General features: G+C 32.0%; 1 protein-coding gene across 1 annotated transcript; it reads left to right on the forward strand.

Moving 5' to 3' along the window:
* The first annotated feature begins 4,415 nt into the window (after positions 1 to 4,415).
* On the forward strand, positions 4,416 to 6,596 carry LOC120075001 (glycosyltransferase family protein (DUF23)). Its single transcript, XM_039028134.2, has one exon. The coding sequence runs from the start codon at positions 4,727 to 4,729 to the stop codon at positions 6,437 to 6,439; it is 1,713 nt and encodes a 570-aa protein (XP_038884062.1). The 5' UTR covers positions 4,416 to 4,726; the 3' UTR covers positions 6,440 to 6,596.
* The last annotated feature ends 12,163 nt before the right edge of the window (positions 6,597 to 18,759 follow it).

Genomic DNA, 18,759 nt, shown 5'->3' on the forward strand with positions numbered 1-18,759 from the left:
CCCTGTAAAATCTACTATGTTTTATTGCAATTCAATATCTTTGTGAAAAAAAAAATAGTGTTAATAATATATTTAAACCAAGGATGATTCTACTAAATATATAAAATCCAATTTCTCAATTAACAAAATTGTCTTATTATTTTTTCCCCCATACGCCGCACTAAAAAAAAATTAAACCGATCATTCGGGAATATTTTATTATTTGGCCACATTAAAAAAAAATTAAACCAGTCAGAATGCGTCTGTTGAACACGATCGTTTAGTAATTGTGTAGTAAATTATACACGATCGCTTAGTAATTTATACACAATCGTTTAGTAATTTATACACGATCGTTCACTTATCAATGATTTGTTTATCCAATTGTAGATCAATGGTGCTATTTCGTATCTTTGTACGATTTGGTGGGGATTGGGATGAGTCCGGAGGAAATTATGTTGGTGGTCATATGAAAGGTCTGAAAGTCAGAAATGATATAACAGTCGGTGAATTAGTGAGTATGATGCACCAACGACTGAATATCAATCCGGATATGTTTGATATACATATTAATTGTACTGTACAATATATAATTTTAGCACCAGTTATATTATGTACAACACCAATTGTACTGTACAATATGTAATTTTAGCACAAATTTATCTAAACGATCGCTTAGTTATTTATTTGCTTAGTTAAATTTACAACACCAATTGTATTCTACAAATTTAGCACAAATTTATCTAAATGAAAACTAATCGATCGCGTAACAGTTAGGTAAATGATCGCTTAGTATTATCTAAATGATCACTTACAAAACCCAAACGATCGCTTAGTATTATCTAAACAATCGCATAACAAAACCTAATTGGTTGCTTAGTGTTAGTCAAATGATCGCTTTATAATTAGTACACGATCGCGTAATGGATATCTAAACGATCACTTAACAAAACCTAAGCGATTGCTTAGTATTAGCCAAACGATCGCTTATAAATTAATACACGACCGCGTAATGGATAACTAAATGATCGCATAATAGTTAGCTAAACGATCGCTTAGTATTACTTGATTGTAGAGTTTTCTTAGAAACACTATTAATAATTTTACATTAATAGCCATTACGAACGTATTATATTATTTTTATTAATGATTTTTTTATATGTTTCTAAACTCTTAACTCTTAACTTTTTTATATGTTTTTTTTTCTTTTCTTCACCAAATAAAGTAACATCACTATTTTTTTTTCATTAGGAACATATTCTTAATTTTACATTATAAATTACTAATAAATTTTAAAATTTTGGCAAAATGAAAAAAAATTTAAATATAACTTTTATATAACTTTTACATTTAAAAATATTTATTTTTTTCATTAAGAACATATTTAAATATATATTTTTAGATTCCGTTAAAATTTTCTTTCAACGTGAATTAAGGATAATTTTTTATTTTTAAAAATTTGTGTTAGATTATTTTTATTAAAAGTATGAAAAAAACCATTATTTTTACTATTTAATATATTTTTTTTATTAATGACTTTTTTATGTGTTTAAACAGAAATAATTGAACGTTTTAGTTTAAATCTAATACCGCTATTAACTTTAAATTCTTTCTTTAATTCATTTTAGTTTTTTTTTCTTTTATTCACAAAATAAAGTAATATCACTATTCTTTTCTCCACATATTCTTAATTTTACATTAAAAACTACTAATAAATTTTAAAATTTTGGCAAAATGAAAAAATATTTAAATATAAATTTTACATTTAAAAAGATTTATTTTTTTCCATCAAAAACATATTTAAATACCTATTTTTAAAATTCGTTAAAATTTTCTTTCAACCTATTTTTAAATTTATTTTTTTCCATTAAGAACGTTAATTTTTTTATTAATGATTTTTTTATATATTTAAACATAAATAATTTGAGACTATGATGTAATATTTTAAAAATCTAAATATCAACCAAATATCCACCAGAAAAGTAACAATAGAGAATATATCAACTTATTATATATATCAACATACTTACAGTTTCTTTTATTCGTTTTAATTAATCACATGTAATTCTTCTTTATGATAACCAACTATAAAATATATATCAACTTATTAAAAGAAAAATATTGCACCCTACCAATAAAAAGTTTGCACATTACCAAATATTTCAACTTACCAAAATAACTTTGAATAATATCCACTGTAACCAAAATAAACATTAAAAAAATCAGTAAAAATTATCAAAAACTTAATTCACAGTTAAATAACAAAAACATATCAACTTACCAAATAAAATACTACATTGAAACAAATGAAGGTAGAAATGATCGGTATTTGAAAATAAATGAAGAATGTGGAAGAAATGAAGGAAATTTTGTTTTGGGTGAAGATGAAATGAGAGTTTCGGTGATGAAGGCGAAGATGAAATGAAGATTTCGATGAAGGAGAAGATGAAATCAGTGAAGGAGGATGAAATCGGTAAAGGAAGATAAATTTGTGAAAGGAGAAGATGAAAACGGTGGAATGAAGGAAAAAAGTGGGATTTTTTTATACTAAAACGGGGCAAAAACGTCAAATTTGGTCAGAATGCATCTGTTCACAGAGCATTCTGACGTGCACGTGGCATTCTGACCGATTTAATTTTTTTTTAAATGTGGCATATGGGGAAAGTAATAAAATATTCCTAAAAGAGACGCATTCGGATGGACAAAAAATATCTATTTTTTCCTAAATAAGTTCCAATCCACCCCTTTTCCCAAATTAACTTTCAAAACAACCCCTGTCTAAAGAACCCAGATATATGTTTTATATGGTAATAAATATTAAGACATTTTCTTATTATTCCATTAAAATGGTTCAAAATTTTAATTTGTTCTATGAAGAAAATATGTTAATAAAACTTAATAATTCAATTGTTTTTAATTTATACAATTGAGTTAATTAAAAAGATTTAATATGTTATGGGTAATTGAATTCAAATGCGGTGGGGGCACACGGGGGCTATTTCAGTCTTCTGACCAACTAATGTTATTATTCGCTTTGTAGCTTCGCTCCTTAAACTTTACAAGTCAACTTTGTCCATTGCACACGTTATTCCAATTTTCCTTTCTCTATACTCACATTTCTTATTTATTATTCCTTAATTCAAATTCTTCATTTTAATTTTCTAACCTTTGATATCGGGGTTATCGTATATACTTGATGTCAATTAATTTAGACTCATTTTGATTATTCAGTCTTTATACTATATACAATTTCTAAATTATTCGAATCTCAGTTTAGGTCGTTTAGTAAATCTTGTCATTATTGATTTGCTTTGGTTTAATATTTATATCACTTATATGTTTAAACATATATTTTACATAAACATTAAAAACAATGGAGGAGTTCACACGAAACTTATTATACATAAAATTGAAAGTTTTAGGTATCGATTGATGATCATTTGGTTTTTAGTTTTAAATATTTGAAAATTAAGCCTATAAACATCATTTACACTTCTAACTTTTTTTTTTGTTTTGTTTTATTATATAGTTTTTACCAATGTTTTAAAATTCAAGTGGAATTTTGAAAACTAAAAAAAATTGTTTTTAAATATTTGATTTTATTATTGAAAATTGGTTAAGAATTAAACTCTTTTATTTAAGAAAAATGAGAAACATTATAAGAAATTGAGAGGAGAAATAAATTTAATTGAAATAATCAAATAATTATTTAATGGTGGCTCAATATTAAAAGACTTTTTTTTTAACACTAAAGAGAGTATTGGATACAATGAACTTAAACCAAACTTGCAATTTAACATTTTTTTTATAAATTATTTTTAAGGAATATGGTAGGGTTGGATGACATGTTTAGATTGACTAAAGAAAAAAATGTTTTTCAGGCAGATCATTTTTATTTAATTTCTTTTTATACAAACTGATTCAAATACACGTTGAAAAGTGTTTCAAAAGCAATTTTGAGTGGCTGTCAAACAGTTCAATTTTTTTTTTTCAAAATGACTTATTTTTAAAATTAAATACTTGAATAATTAAACTAAACACACTTAAAAACTCATTCAACCATCATTGTTATTATTACTAATGAAATAATCAAATATTTAGAAAATAAATGATTTATAGATAATGTTTCAATTATATTAGATTTTGGTCCCTAAACTATTTTATTAAGCTTTTTTTAAGGAATATTTTATTTAGCCTTTAACCTAAACCCATTTGATAATCTAATAATCCCAAATCTAATCCTATAATACTACAGGCAGCTAGAAGCTTCAAATATTTGCCTATTAGTTAATAATTTAAGATAGAAATCCATTAAATAAAAAAAAAAAAGAAAGCGAACAAATTAAAAAGTTGCGTATGTGTTAGGTATGTATCAAATAATTTATTAAAATAAATAAACCCAAATTTATTTAAAATTTCGTTAGAAAAAAGAAAAGAAAAAAAATAGAATTTTAGAAATCAAAATAGGAAAACAATGTGTGATTAGTACAAACATTCGGATAATTTCTCTAAGCATTTACTTCTCTCAAATCCCTAAATTAATTTCTTATTAATCCCCTGACTTTTTATTACCATGTGGGTGAGCGAGTCAATATTAGGAAACCCAGCGGGCAAACACGACCACCAATCACAGCGTTCCACGTGTATCCTCCCTCGTGTATATATATATATAAAACCCCCTCACACTCCACCCGTCCCCCGCCGCCTGTGACGCAACCCCCATCAACGCCCAAATCCTCTGAAAATCATGCGGCGGAAGCCGCGCTCCACTGGCCTTCTCTTCTCCGTCGCCGTCTTTCTTCTCTTTGCCTTTCAATTCTCCCGTAAGGCCTTCTTCAACGGCGCCGATCTCCCTTTTCCTTCTTCATATAATCTTCTCCCTTCTCGCTCTGCTAATTCCGAAGCTCATTACGCTCTCCATGAAACTAACATCGACTTCCCTCACCAACTCACTCACCGGACTCGCCACGTGTCTTCGATTCTCGATCCTGTTCCGACGGTTTCGCTTCTTCTCCCCGATTGGGAGGTTCTTCTGATTTCTTCAATCGACACGCCGCTTGCTTCTCCGGATTCTCTCCGGGACTTTCTCTGTTTGTTTCAGAACAATGCTACTTCATCGGCTAATTTCTCCGGGGTTTTGGATTTTACTGGTCGGCTTACGTTTAGGTGCTTTATGCCAGAGTCCGTCCGTCGTCTCCGGCCGTTTTTTCAACCGTTGCTTATTAAGTCGCCGGACAAGGAGTTTTCGTCTTATTCGTCTTCTTCTCTGGCGCCGGAATTGATGAGGTGGACTTTTTTCGCTTATGAAGCTTTCGAAACAGAGGACGACGTCGTTCTGTTCGTCAAAGGCGTGAACCATCGTCAAGGGAATAACCGGCCGCCGACCGATTTGAACTGCGTGTTTGGCGATGGCGATAACGCCGTTAGAACTGCCGTCACCAGTTCTGTTCAGGAGGTTTTCCGATGTCGTCATCCGAATCTAACGACCAGAGAAGATCACGACAAGTTCAAAATCACTCTCGAAATTCTCGATAAAGGGAAAAGCGTCATCGTACCGTCCGTTGCTTATTACTCGCCGCGCCGCAGCGACGGCGGCGGCGGTTCATTGGCGGCTCAATCGATGATTTGTGCTTGTACGATGGTGTATAACGTCGGAAAGTTCTTGAAGGAGTGGGTGATGTACTACTCGAGAATCGGCGTCGATAAGTTCATTCTGTACGACAACGGCAGTGACGATGAAATTTCCGCCGTCGTGAAGGAATTAAAACAAGAAGGATACAATATCGAGATCGTATTCTGGATTTGGCCTAAAACGCAGGAAGCTGGATTTTCTCATAGCGTTGAGTATTCGAAGAAATCCTGCAAATGGATGATGTTCGTCGACATCGACGAATTCGTCTTCTCTCCATCGTGGCTAAATTCATTGAAACCATCGAAGAACATGGTAAAATCTCTACTTCCGGCGGAGAATAACGGAATCGGAATGATCACAGTCATGTGCAACGACTACGGGCCGTCGGATCGTATCTCGCATCCGACGGAGGGAGTAACTCAGGGCTATAATTGCCGGAGAAAATTAGAGGAGAGGCATAAATCGATTGTGCTATTGGAGGCTGTGGATCGGTCGCTGTTGAATGTGATTCACCATTTTAAATTGAAGACGGAATTTCGGTCGAGACAGATGAGGCCGGAAGAGGCGGTGGTAAATCACTACAAATACCAGGCGTGGCCGGAGTTTCGGATGAAGTTCCGGCGGCGCGTATCGGCTTACGTGGTGGATTGGAAGGATTCAGCCAATCCGACGTCGAAGGACAGGGCGCCGGGGCTGGGAAACACGGCCGTGGAGCCGCCGGATTGGCCGAGGAAGTTCTGTGAGGTTAGAGATGATCGGTTGAGATTGCTGACGCAGAGATGGTTCGGGTCTCAGACGGCGGACGGGTATAGAATGGCTTGGCAGTGATTATGATTGATTGTTTCGTTGTAGATTTTTTACCTTATTGTTTTTTTGTGTATATATATATATGTATTAATTTTGTAGGTTCATCAAATACTGAAAATACAGAGGAAAATTCATTATTTTTTTAAATAATCAATTTTATTTACAATTTTCCCCCTAATATCACAGAATTTTCTATCGATTGTTAAGTCTATCCAGAGTGGGGATTTAAACCTCAGTGTATAAGTTCATTTGTTAAACATATGATACAATAACTGTGTAGTTTTTATACAATCCTCTGCGGATTTTGATTTTAGGTTTAAATCTTATTTTCATCCTTAAATTTTTGGAATATTATTCTATAGTGATCCTAAACTTTAAAAAATGTCTTTTTAGTCCAAAGACTTTTAAAAAATACTTACTTTGATCTCTGCAGTTTCAATTTTGAATAAGGTGGCAAAACAATTTTCTATAGGATAATGTGAAAGTCGTTTTTCATTCAAGATTTTGTTGGTGCGTTGGTGGTTGGAATTTTACTTAACCTTCATTTTAATCAACACATCTAGAGTCTAAAAATACAAATCACCTCACATTCAGGTTTAAGATTTAACAAAATTTTAATTATAGGGATTAAAATAAACACTTTTTGAAAGTTCAGGGACAAATGAACGTTTTTAAAAGTTGAGAGATTAAAATACAACAAGATCTAAAGTTTGGGGACTAAAATAAGATTTAAACCTTGTTCTTATTACTATCTATCTATTTTATTTTATTTTAAAAATATTTTCTTCAATATGTGGGACGAAAAATCGGATCTTAAGTCTAGAGATCGATAATACAAGTTATATATATGAAAAAATTATTTTAAATGACAAAACTATTGAAAATATTCATAAATAATAGCAAAATAGCATAAGTTATTTACGATAGACTATTACCTATATGTATCTATCATTAGACATTAATAGCCTATTGTATATAGACAGTAAAATTTTGCTATATTTTTAAATATTTGGGTTAACTTTCCTTTATTTAAAAATAGCTCCATATATATATTATTTTTCTATTATTATATTATTGAAAATATTCCTTTTACGTTTGAAGGAGATGAACCAAATAGGAGGCCAAAGAAAGTTGCTTGTCTGTCAAGTTTGTTGAATAAGCGAATTCTGGGGTATTTTTTCCTTAATCGATAAGGTAAATTTGACCAACATGAATTACATTCGATTGATACAATGGTTGTATTATCGATCTCAAAGTCAAAGTTTTTTTTCTTTATCCCACACTTTAATTATAATACTTTTGTAAAAAAAAAAAAAACAAAAAAAAGCAAATTTAATATTATATTTTAATTTACCATTATTATTTTGTATTACAATTACAATGAAGAGAGGACAAATGATGATTATTCTTCTTCTTAAAAGAAATAAGGGAAGAATGATTCAAAACGTACACTAAACATCACCGTTGTGTTTTAAGCCGTTGAATTAATCAAATTTCTTGCAACCATGTCATGTTTGTTATATAAATAGAAGGGAAAATTACTTCTTAGTCTCTCAATCTTTTTTATATAAAAGGTTTTTTTTTAAAAAAATATAAATAAATAAATTTATTTTAATATTACGATGAATAAGGGAGGGTAAGTTCAAACTTTATTTGAAAGGCTACTGCCGTTTTTGACCAATCGAGTAATTATTTTCTTTGAATGCGTGTCAAGTTTGCTAAATAAATAAATTTTCCAATTATTTTCATTGAGTCAGTCTGGTCAAATTCCAATCTTTTAATTTTGTAAAATTTAAATGTAAACATTTAAAACAAATTCGGAACTATATTTTAACTGAATATTCACATTGAGACATGAATTTAAATAAAAGAAAAATAAATAAATAACAGCTGATTTTTCATCCTTTGGGTAAATTTTGGGCATTCTTTACCGTATGTGTTGTAATGGTTTTTTATTTTTTTTGTAACAGGTTTAAATACCATTTTGGTTCTTGTATTTTTAGTATTGGTTCATTTTGGTTTCTATATTTTCAAAGCGTTCATTTTAGTTCTTATATTTTCAACTTTAAACTTGGTTCCTATACTTTCAAAATGTTCATCTTGGTCATTGTACATAAAAAATGACCATTTTGGTCCCCTTATTTCTATTTTTACTTTATTTTTAAGGAATCAAAATGGTTATTCTTTTAAAGTTTAAGGACCAAAACGAACAATATTGAAAGTACATTAATTAAAGTGAACATTTTGAAAGTATGTGGACTAAAATGAACTAAAGTAGAAAGTATAAAGACCAAATTAAATATTATAAAAATATAAAAAGTAAAAGTATAAAAATTAAAATAGTATTTAAAGCTAAATTTTATGTAATTTATTACTTGATTTGTTAGCATATTGTTATTTATTTAATACATAATATATCAAAATGACTCACTAAACTAAATAAAAGAATAAAAAATGAATAGTTGGAGAAATTAGTAGCAGAAAACCAAGATCATTCACACATCATCTATGTTTAAATCATAATATTTTAAAATAAAAGGATCAAACAGATATACAAAAAGAAAATTCAGAATTTATAAACAATTTTTCTAAAGAATATTTTAAAACATTTTAATTACGATCAAAATCACGCTATTCTATCCAAAATTTTTAAAAGAATGAAATGTTACATCTGTATTTTATCAACATCGGCTAAAAATACTAAATAATATATTATAATTATACATACACGCAAACCTTGTAACTTAATTCAAATTTAAAATATGTAATTTTCCTAAAAAAGATTAAAATATGGATCTTTTATTGAATGAGAAAGTCAGATGTGACATGGCTGATTGTAGTCCAAGTATAGTATTAAATTTATGTGTCATATATGCCAATAATTTTAGGGATATTTTCGACAAAAGGTAAATCGATATTAGAGAAAATTCCACGAAACATACAAAATACATAAAAAAATTGTCGCTAGTATAGATATAATATAAATATATAAATAAACATTTTTATTGGTTTAAGAATCATAATTAGAGAAATTACATTGTATGACAAATACATTTAAGAAACAAAAGTCATGGCTTCAACTTTTTTGTTATTGCAGGTGTGATAATCACATAGCAATCACATACAAATCAGATAGCAATCATATACCAATCAGATAGAAATCAGATATTAATCAAATTTTCAGGCGGAAGTTTTTTTTTGCCATATTTTGAAAAAAAGTATAACCTAGGAATACGTGTCCAATTTTCTTTTTTTTTTTTATTATTAAAGTTGCAATTGCTCCTCATAATTATTTATTTCTTAATTTAGATAATTTTTTAAAAAATTTTTATTTTAATAATTGTGCAAAAATATTGATCGTATTCTATCAATAAATTTTAGTAAAATTAAGATCTTAATATTTCATTTGAAAGCGACCAAAACAAATTAGCAATTCAGTTTCAATCATGACATTATTATTATTATTGTTTTTAATTTACTCAGTCAGCCCATTGCCATTGGCACTTATCCAAAGGAATAAAAGTAAAATTATACATACGAATACAATTATAATGAATTATATAACAAAAGACGACAAAACAAAAATTTCCCTCCATTTCTGACTTCTTTAGATGACGAACAAAGTTTAAAACAAAAAGCAACAATGACATCCATGAAAGCTATACATATTAAACAATAATGATTTTTTTTTGAGCTAAATATTAAACAATAAAGGATTGAATTTTGTTTGGTACAAATAATTTAGAGTCGGTATTCTTAGTTTATTTCATTTCTATATCAGCTTGCCATGTGAGTTTTATACTGAGATTATTTTTCTAAACAAGTAATGATACGATAAGATGTTTTAAAAATAACGATGAAAATAAAAAATAAAAAATAAAAAAATAATTTTGAATATAGGAAAATGTATATACAAGTAAAACCAATAATTACTATGATAACAGTAAATTAATATATTATACTAAAAAATGTAAATTAATATACAAATTACTCTATGGTGGTTGTTATTATAATTAATCATTATTTAAGTTAACCATCGATGCCACCTCTTCAAAAGGAACAAGAATTTTAAAAAAGTTAAACCATTGATTCGTGTGTGAGTCAACCAGTGTCATCTACAAATAAAATAGAAATATACCAACTAAATCAAGTATCATTTTCAAACATTGGAAAATGAATAAAAATTTTATTGTCTATATCACATAGTCTGCTATCAGATAGACATAGATAGTAGTTTATCGTGATCTATCGCATATAGATTATGGTATTTTGCTATTATTTATAAATATTTTTAGCAATTTTATCATTTAAAATACTTTTCCTAAAATCAAATATATTAATATAGTTAATCGTGTGTGTCAACCAGATCATACACAAATAATATAGAAATATACCAATTATAGTTGAAATCAAGGGTTGTTTTTAAATATAGAAAAATGAATCAAATTTTCATTGTATATCTGCAATAGACTGCTATTAGATAGACATAGATAGTAGTTTATTGCGATCTATCGCGGACAGACTATGATATTTTGCTATTATTTGTAAATATTTAAGCAATTTTGTCATTTAAAATAAATGTCCTAATATCAAATATTAATATAGTTAATCGTATGTGTCAACCAGTGTCATATACAAATAAAAGAGAAATATACCGATTATAATTAAAACCAAATATTAATACAATCAATCATATTTACAATTCCTTTTTTTTTCCTTTAAATTTTTTATAGTTATATGTAATGGTAAAATTCGAAAAGGGTATAGGTGATGCACCACTAACCTTCATGTGCCTTCAACATTGAATTTGTAGATTGAAGGAGAAAATGATGACCTACAATAGAATAAAAATCTGTAAACTAGTGTAGTGCTTGCTACATACATTCATAAAGTTAAAGAATGGAGAATTACTACAAGTTAAGATTTTTTAGAATAATAATGGATTTACTTTCCATGATGTCATAAGAATGTATTAATAGGAGATTTGACTTAGGACTCCCAACTCAGGATTTGGGAATTGGATTGGATTGATGATTGGGTGTCTCAAGGGCCAAGGCCATGCAATTTAGCAAACCTCGTGCCCAAATTTCTCTTCCTGATGCCCATTTAGGTCCTCAAGTGTAATTCTTGCTTCAGTTTCATTCACTTTTTTTGGTTTCTTTGAACTTGTCTAATCTCATTATGCCCTCTAGCCTAAAATTAATCATAATTAACATTAACCATCACTACCTTGGATTTATGGTTGTTCCTAGATTTTGGAATTTGTTCCTACTCAACCAACTTGACCTATAGGGTTAGATTCAACTTTTGAGTTTTCTTGATCATAATGTAGCTTCAAATATCGTTTTGTAAGAGCTAATATATATATATATATATAAAGGAATTCTTATCAAAGAGTACCTATGAGCGGAAGCAAGATCGTTCCAAATTCATTGTGATAGAAATACAAGCATTCACAAACATACATACAAGTTATGCATCTCAGAATAAATTAGGGTATGCTTTCAATAAATTAAATACAAAGAAACGAGAGACTCACCTTTAAAGAACTCTTCCTCTGTTTATCTCTCGCTCTCATCAAGAACAACACCTCTCGTTGTTGTTGCAAAAGCGAAGCTAATCGCCTACCCAAATCTCACTGTCGCTCAAAAAACAAACAGTCTTCTACACAAACAAGTAGCAACTAGGACACCACCACTCAGTGACCTTGGTATTCTCGGAGTGAGAATCCAGGAGGTGTGGGCTTTGTTAGATTTGGTAGAGGAAAGGAGGAAACACGATCGTATTCAACGACCAAGCAAGTGGGAGAGTTTAAAGTGTATTGTATAGACTGGTGCCTGATCGTTTAGTAAAAGGTATACAATCGTTTAGTAAAATATGTTGATCGTTTAAACAACTGTTTAGGTAATCTCGCTCAAGCGCGTGATCGTTTAATAAAAGCTACATGATCGTTTATGAAACTACGCGTGTACACGATCGTTTAGGAAAACTTGAGCTGTCGTGTAGGCTCTCGTGAGCTAAATGATGGACGTGTATAACTTATGAAGCGATTATGCAATCCTTTTGCAAAATGAAAACAATTTTCATTTTATCCTTTCAGTTATGAAAACTGAATACAACTTTCCACTTTCATGCACGGTTATTGAGAAAACCACCAACAATTATCTCATAATTGTTTTAATTATAAATAAACATAATAACTAACTTATCATATTATATTTATAACCTATAGTTTTAATATCACATCATATGCAACATTTAAACCATAGTCCTTTTCTCCTTTACTTGTTATAAATCATATTTATATTCTTTTCCTCCAATTAATGTATCTCATACATCATTCAACTATATCATATATAATTGAACTAGTTTAATCATATCATATATAACCAACTCCCTTTTGTCAATTTGAACACTTCAAACTGACCAAAAAACTGATTCTCAATTTGAATCCATTGAGCTACCAAGGAGATCTTATGGACATATAACTCGAAGCTTCAACGGTATGTGAATAGTTAATAGCTAACTAAACTCTTTAGCCACGAGATCCACCATCCGTTAACTGTCGGGCACTCCACTAAAGACCGACAACTGCACTTTTCTCACCAAATTTATATTTCTTTGTCCATCAGATATAACCAGTCAATAGTACGATAACCCTTCACAGGTCTCGTAAGTACAACTGGGCTAATTTACCATTTTGCCCTTGTAGTTACATCTAACACCTTAAGTACCACTGACCACTCTAATTAACAATATCTCATAGTTCTACTATGAGTGGACACCTCTCAGACCATGAGAAGGTATGTGGCGCCACATCGTTCAAGCCCTGGAATCAACCCTTAAGGGAGCAATCTATCTACTTACCCTTGCTTCGGGGAAGGAGTGAATTTCATCTTATGCAGCTGAGTTCCCAACTCCCAAATCAAATAAATCTTCAAAGTGGTAGGTTTGAGTCGGCAATCTAGCCACCCGCACCCATGAAAATCAAAGGACCACCCTCAAAGGCAGGAGTTTCCAACTCACTCAAGATTAAGGTCATGTTACCTATGGTCATCCTAGTGAAGTGAAGTCTCTGTCATGAACGACGTTATATAATGAGACTATAACACTTCGTGATCCAGTCTTATACAAACTCCTTTGTATAGGACGCCCCCACCCGCATGTCTCCACATGAACAGTCAGGATCAAACTATCTGTAGCACGTCACAATACTTGTAACAATCTACAAAGCGGGCTGCATCCGTAGCGTTACCAGGATAAGGTTTCCCTCATATATCCATATACTATAGACCATTTTGGTTATCACTTAAGGCATGATCTACCTGTATGTCTCCACATACATGCTTAAGTTACAACGACAACCAAGGATCTTAGTTATTCGTTTGTGGTAAAGCAAATAAAACATCTCATGTTTCATAGACAACAGTCAAGAAAATATCTCATATTATTACATCACAAGTATTTTTTCAATACAATGTTTACAAACTACAGAACCCAACGAGAGTTTAGGGCATCAACCCCAACAATATATATATATATATATATAACTTTCAATCATGACTTGAATTTTGAAAAAAGCCTTCAAAAGTAAGACAAAAAAATTTAATTTTTAAAAACTATTGATAATTAAAAGGTTATGAATGGTCAGTTAAATATTTTAGTGAGGCATTTAAAAAAAAATGTTTTGCTTCTGTTTGATTTTAGGGATCTCGCTGAGAATTTTCTCATATATATTCACAGATAAGTTTTCTATTGAGGTTTTATAATGGGCTTTTGAATATTGATGTTGTATATGATGAGATTCTTTTGTTTTTGAGAAATTGTGTATAAAGATTTAATCCAAAATATTGTGGTTTTTTTTAATGGTATTGATATACTAAACAAATAAAAATGAGAACTTGAATGATATAATTTATAGATAATGAATTATTAATATACTCTATTACAGGACACTAGAGGAAAAAACGATGTATATAAATTGAAGATAAAAATGGGTGCATGGAACTAGATTGAAATATCATGGTTTCCTAATAAAATGGATATAGTGGAAAAAAAATTACACCCGAAGTATAATCAAATAAACTTAAGAAAAGAATAAAGAAATAAAAATGTAAGTGGGCCATAGGAAGAGAGGAGAGAATGTTATGAGAAGGGAAGAGACATAGGAAGTGGGGAGTGGAGAAGCTGAGAGAGTTGTTGAGGGTTAATGTGCACATGTTGAAAGAAGTGAAAAGGGGAGATGGTATATTAGTGGGCCAAGCTGTGATATAGGACCTATACGATCTCCTCACATAGGATATTGGGCTCCTAAACATGCCTTAAGTAGCAAATTTCTATTGGTCAATCCCAGTTTTATGTCAATTTTCCAATTTTAGTATTAAAAAACAATATTATATGTCCTCAAAAATAGGATATTATAGTCATGTTGAGTGATTTTTAATGATGACTTATTACAGAAAATTTCTCAAAGTGACGTTAATAAAGTAGCTTAATGATAGTTGATAATAAATTTTTGTTGCTTTGTGTTCCATAGATGAGAAAGTGTTGTCCTTTCCTATAGTGAGCTAAAGAATATGTGTTAGGCCGAACTATACTCTAACAACCTGATATGACCTTTCCATATTAACACGAGCATTTTTACGATCAGATATCGAGTATTGTCATCACCTTTCTTAACACTAGATCCCTCTCTTTGAAACTTTATCTCCTTACTATGATATTATAGTAGTTGAGTATGTATAATTCAAAGTATATTTCTACAAAGAACTGTACAAGGATATAAATACTATACTAACAGCCTAAGAATAGAGCCTAACCATATCCTAAAGACTCTCAAAATAAGATAAGTATGAGAAGACCTAGTATACATTCATACCCTCCCTCAAACTGAAGGTGGTAAGTTTGAAATCAACTTGAGTTTGTTAAATAGTTGGAGAGACTAGGAGGCAAAACTTTGGTGAGAATGTCGACAGGTTGCTCAGTGATGGAAATAAAGCGTAAAATCAGAGTTTCGCTCAGAAGATGGTGACGAACAAAGTGACAATCATTCTCAATATGCTTGGTGCGTTCATGAAAAATAGCATTGTGAGCAATCTGGATGGCATTACGATTGTCATAGTGAAGTATAGTGGCAGACGACTGAGGGACTCCCATATCAGCAAGAAGCCAACGAATCCACAAGAGTTCTGATGTAGCATTAGCCAGAGCACAATTTTCAAACTCTGTACTAGAACGAGAAACAACACTCTGTTTCTCACTATGCTAAGAAATGAGAGAATCACCAAGGTAGAGACAATAACAGAAGGTAGAACGCTGGTCAATAGGATTACCAACCCAATCAGCATCAGAATAGCCTGATAAAACTAAGGAAGACTAGGAAGAAAATTGAAGTCCATATCCCAATGTACCTTTGACATAATGGAGGATACGAAGAACAACAGTAAAATGAATGGTCTGAGGGGCAGTCGTGAATTGACTAACAATGTGAACAGCATATGCAATGTTAGGATGGGTGACTATCAGATAAATAAGATTGCCCACAAGCCGACGATAGAGATTGACATCCTTAAGTGGAATTCCATCAAACGAAGTCAAGCGAACATTGGGATCGAGTGGTGTTGGAACTGTAGCAGAGTCAGGAATACCAGAGCACACCAAAAGATCTGAGACATACTTTACTTGAGACGACGAATAACTAGCAGAGCTTAATGATAGTTCAAGGTCAAGAAAGTAACTAAGTGAACTTAAAGTGTTTGCCAAGATAGTATTGTAGATCAGAATAGCCTGAGGATCATCCCCAGTAATAATCATATCATCAACATATAGGAGAAGAAGAACAATACCATGAGTTGTCTACCGTGTAAATAGTGTCGTGTCATGAGAACTGGACGTATATCCAAATTGAATGATAGTGGAACTCAAGGTTGCAAACCAATCTCAAAGGGCTTGCTTCAAACCATACAATGCTCGTCAGAGGAGGCATACCTTCTAGGATGGAAAAAAGACGCCTGGGGGCGGTTGTATGTACACTTCTTCAGATAAGGCCCCATTAAGAAAAACGTTCTTGACATCCATTTGAAAAAGTGGCCACTGTTTGGTGTAACAACTGCTAAGATACATTGAACAGATGTCATTCGTGCCACAGGTGTAAAGGTCTCTTCATAATCGATCCCATACTTTTGAGAATATTCTTTTGCTTCCAACCGAACTTTATAACACTCAATGGAACCGTTAGAGTAAGTCTTGATCTTGTAGACCCACTTCTAACCAATGGATTTCTTTCCGGGGGTAAGTCAATGTATTCCTATGTGTGTATCTTGTCGAGAGCCTGAAGTTCTTCTCTCATAGCTTGTTGCCATAGAGGATTAGTATTTGCCTCATGGAAAGAGGTAGGTTCAACCAAGGAACTGATAGTAGAAAAACAGTGAAAATCTCGAAGGTGAGTAGAAGGTGCCCTTACCTTAGTGGAGTGTCGAACATGAGAAGTAGGGTCATGAACAGGTCCAGATTCCACAGGTGAGACAGAAGGCTGATCGAGGTCAACAAAGACAGGCACAGACTGTTTAAGCTCAGAACCATCAGAAAATACAGAAGAAGGGAAATGATCAAAAGAATTGTTAGAAACGTAGGGAAAAGGACTCAAGAGAGAGTCATGAAAGGTTAAGAGACTAGAGAACATAGTGCACTCCCAAAAAGTGACATGGCGGGGCATATGCAATTTGTTAGAAAGAGGGTCCCAACGATGGAAACCTTTGTATTCAGTTCCATAACCAAGAAAGCAATAGAGACGCATACGTGATTCTAATTTGGTATGTTCATGAGGGCAAAGAAAAACATGCACAACCAAAGACCTTGAGGTTAGAGTAATTAGAAGAAGTACCATATAAATGTTCAAATGAAGAAGCATTTTGAAGAATAAATGAAGAAAGACGATTGATTGTGTAGACAGAGGTAGGAGCAGCTTCACCCCAAAACTTTGCAGGGTAGGAGGCAGACAGAAGTTGGGCTCGGACAGAGTCTAGGATGTGACGATGTTTTCGCTCCGCTCGCCCATTATGTTGAGAGGTATGAGGACAAGAGCGCTGAACAAGAGTGCCTTACTGGGTGAGAAAGGAAAGGATCCTAGAGTCCTTATATTTCAAGGCGTTATCTATATGTAGAACCTTGATTGTGTGAGAAAATTGAGTGTGAACCATATTAGCAAAATCAATATATATTTGAGATAGGGAAAAACGATGTTTAAGAAAATATACCCAGGTAAATTGAGAGTAATCATCAATAAATAAAACAAAGTAGCGATACCCATTGACAGTGGAAATAGGAGTGGGTCCCCAAATATCAGAGTGAATTAAGTCAAAAGGACTATCGCTTATAGAACTAGGCTGAGAAAAAGACAATGCGAGTTGTTTCGCAAGTTTGCAATTCAAACAGTCAAAAGATACAAACTTGGAGACATTATTCAAATTGTGACTAGAGATTAAATGATAAGAGTTTTTCAAAAGAAGCATGACCAAGACGGAGATGTCACTGATAGATGGCAGAGTCGATAACAGGGGCAGAAAGAGAACAAACAGGAAGCCGAAGAGATGTGAGCTCAAACAATCTTCCCACTCTGGGGCTTGTACCAACCGTCTATCCTGTCTGCGGAATTTGAACCTGACACATAGTAGAAAAAAAAAGACAGTTAAACCAAGATCACATAATTTTCCAACGGAGACAAGATTAAAAGATAGATTTGGAACGCAATAAGTATTGGAAAGGTGTAACAGGGAAGTGTTAGTGGAGCCAACATGGTGTTGGGATTGGTGTCTTAATTCTCCCGGAGTCTCATTGTTTGTAATGATACACATTGTTTTATGAATAAAATAACTGTTATTTCATTCTGACATTTACCCCTATCCAATAAACAAAGCTCTATGGTTATCTTATGTAAACTTAAGCATGTATATGTGATATACAAGTAGATCATGCCTTAAGTGATAACCTAAGTAGGTCTGTAGTATAAGGATTAAGGTGAGATACCTGATCCTGGTGACACTACGGACACGACCCGCTTTGTAGAGGTTTGCAAGTATTGTAAACTACTACAGATGGTAGATCCTGACCATTCATGTGGAGACATGCGAGCGGGAGTGTCCTATACAAAGAGTTTGTATAAAACCGGACCACGAGATGACTAGACTCTGTATATAACACCATTGATACTCAACCATGAGTGTTTTGGGAACTTTTTCCTTTGAGGACGGTTCTTTGATTAGTATGGGTGAGAGTGGCCAGATTGCCAATTCAACATGCCTACCTTTTTGAGGACTTGTCTGATTTGGGAGCTGGGAACTCAA

The sequence above is a fragment of the Benincasa hispida genome, chromosome 4 (genome assembly GCF_027475165.1).
Source record: "Benincasa hispida cultivar pf3 chromosome 4, pf3_genome.v1.1, whole genome shotgun sequence".
Classification (NCBI taxonomy): Eukaryota; Viridiplantae; Streptophyta; class Magnoliopsida; order Cucurbitales; family Cucurbitaceae; genus Benincasa; species Benincasa hispida.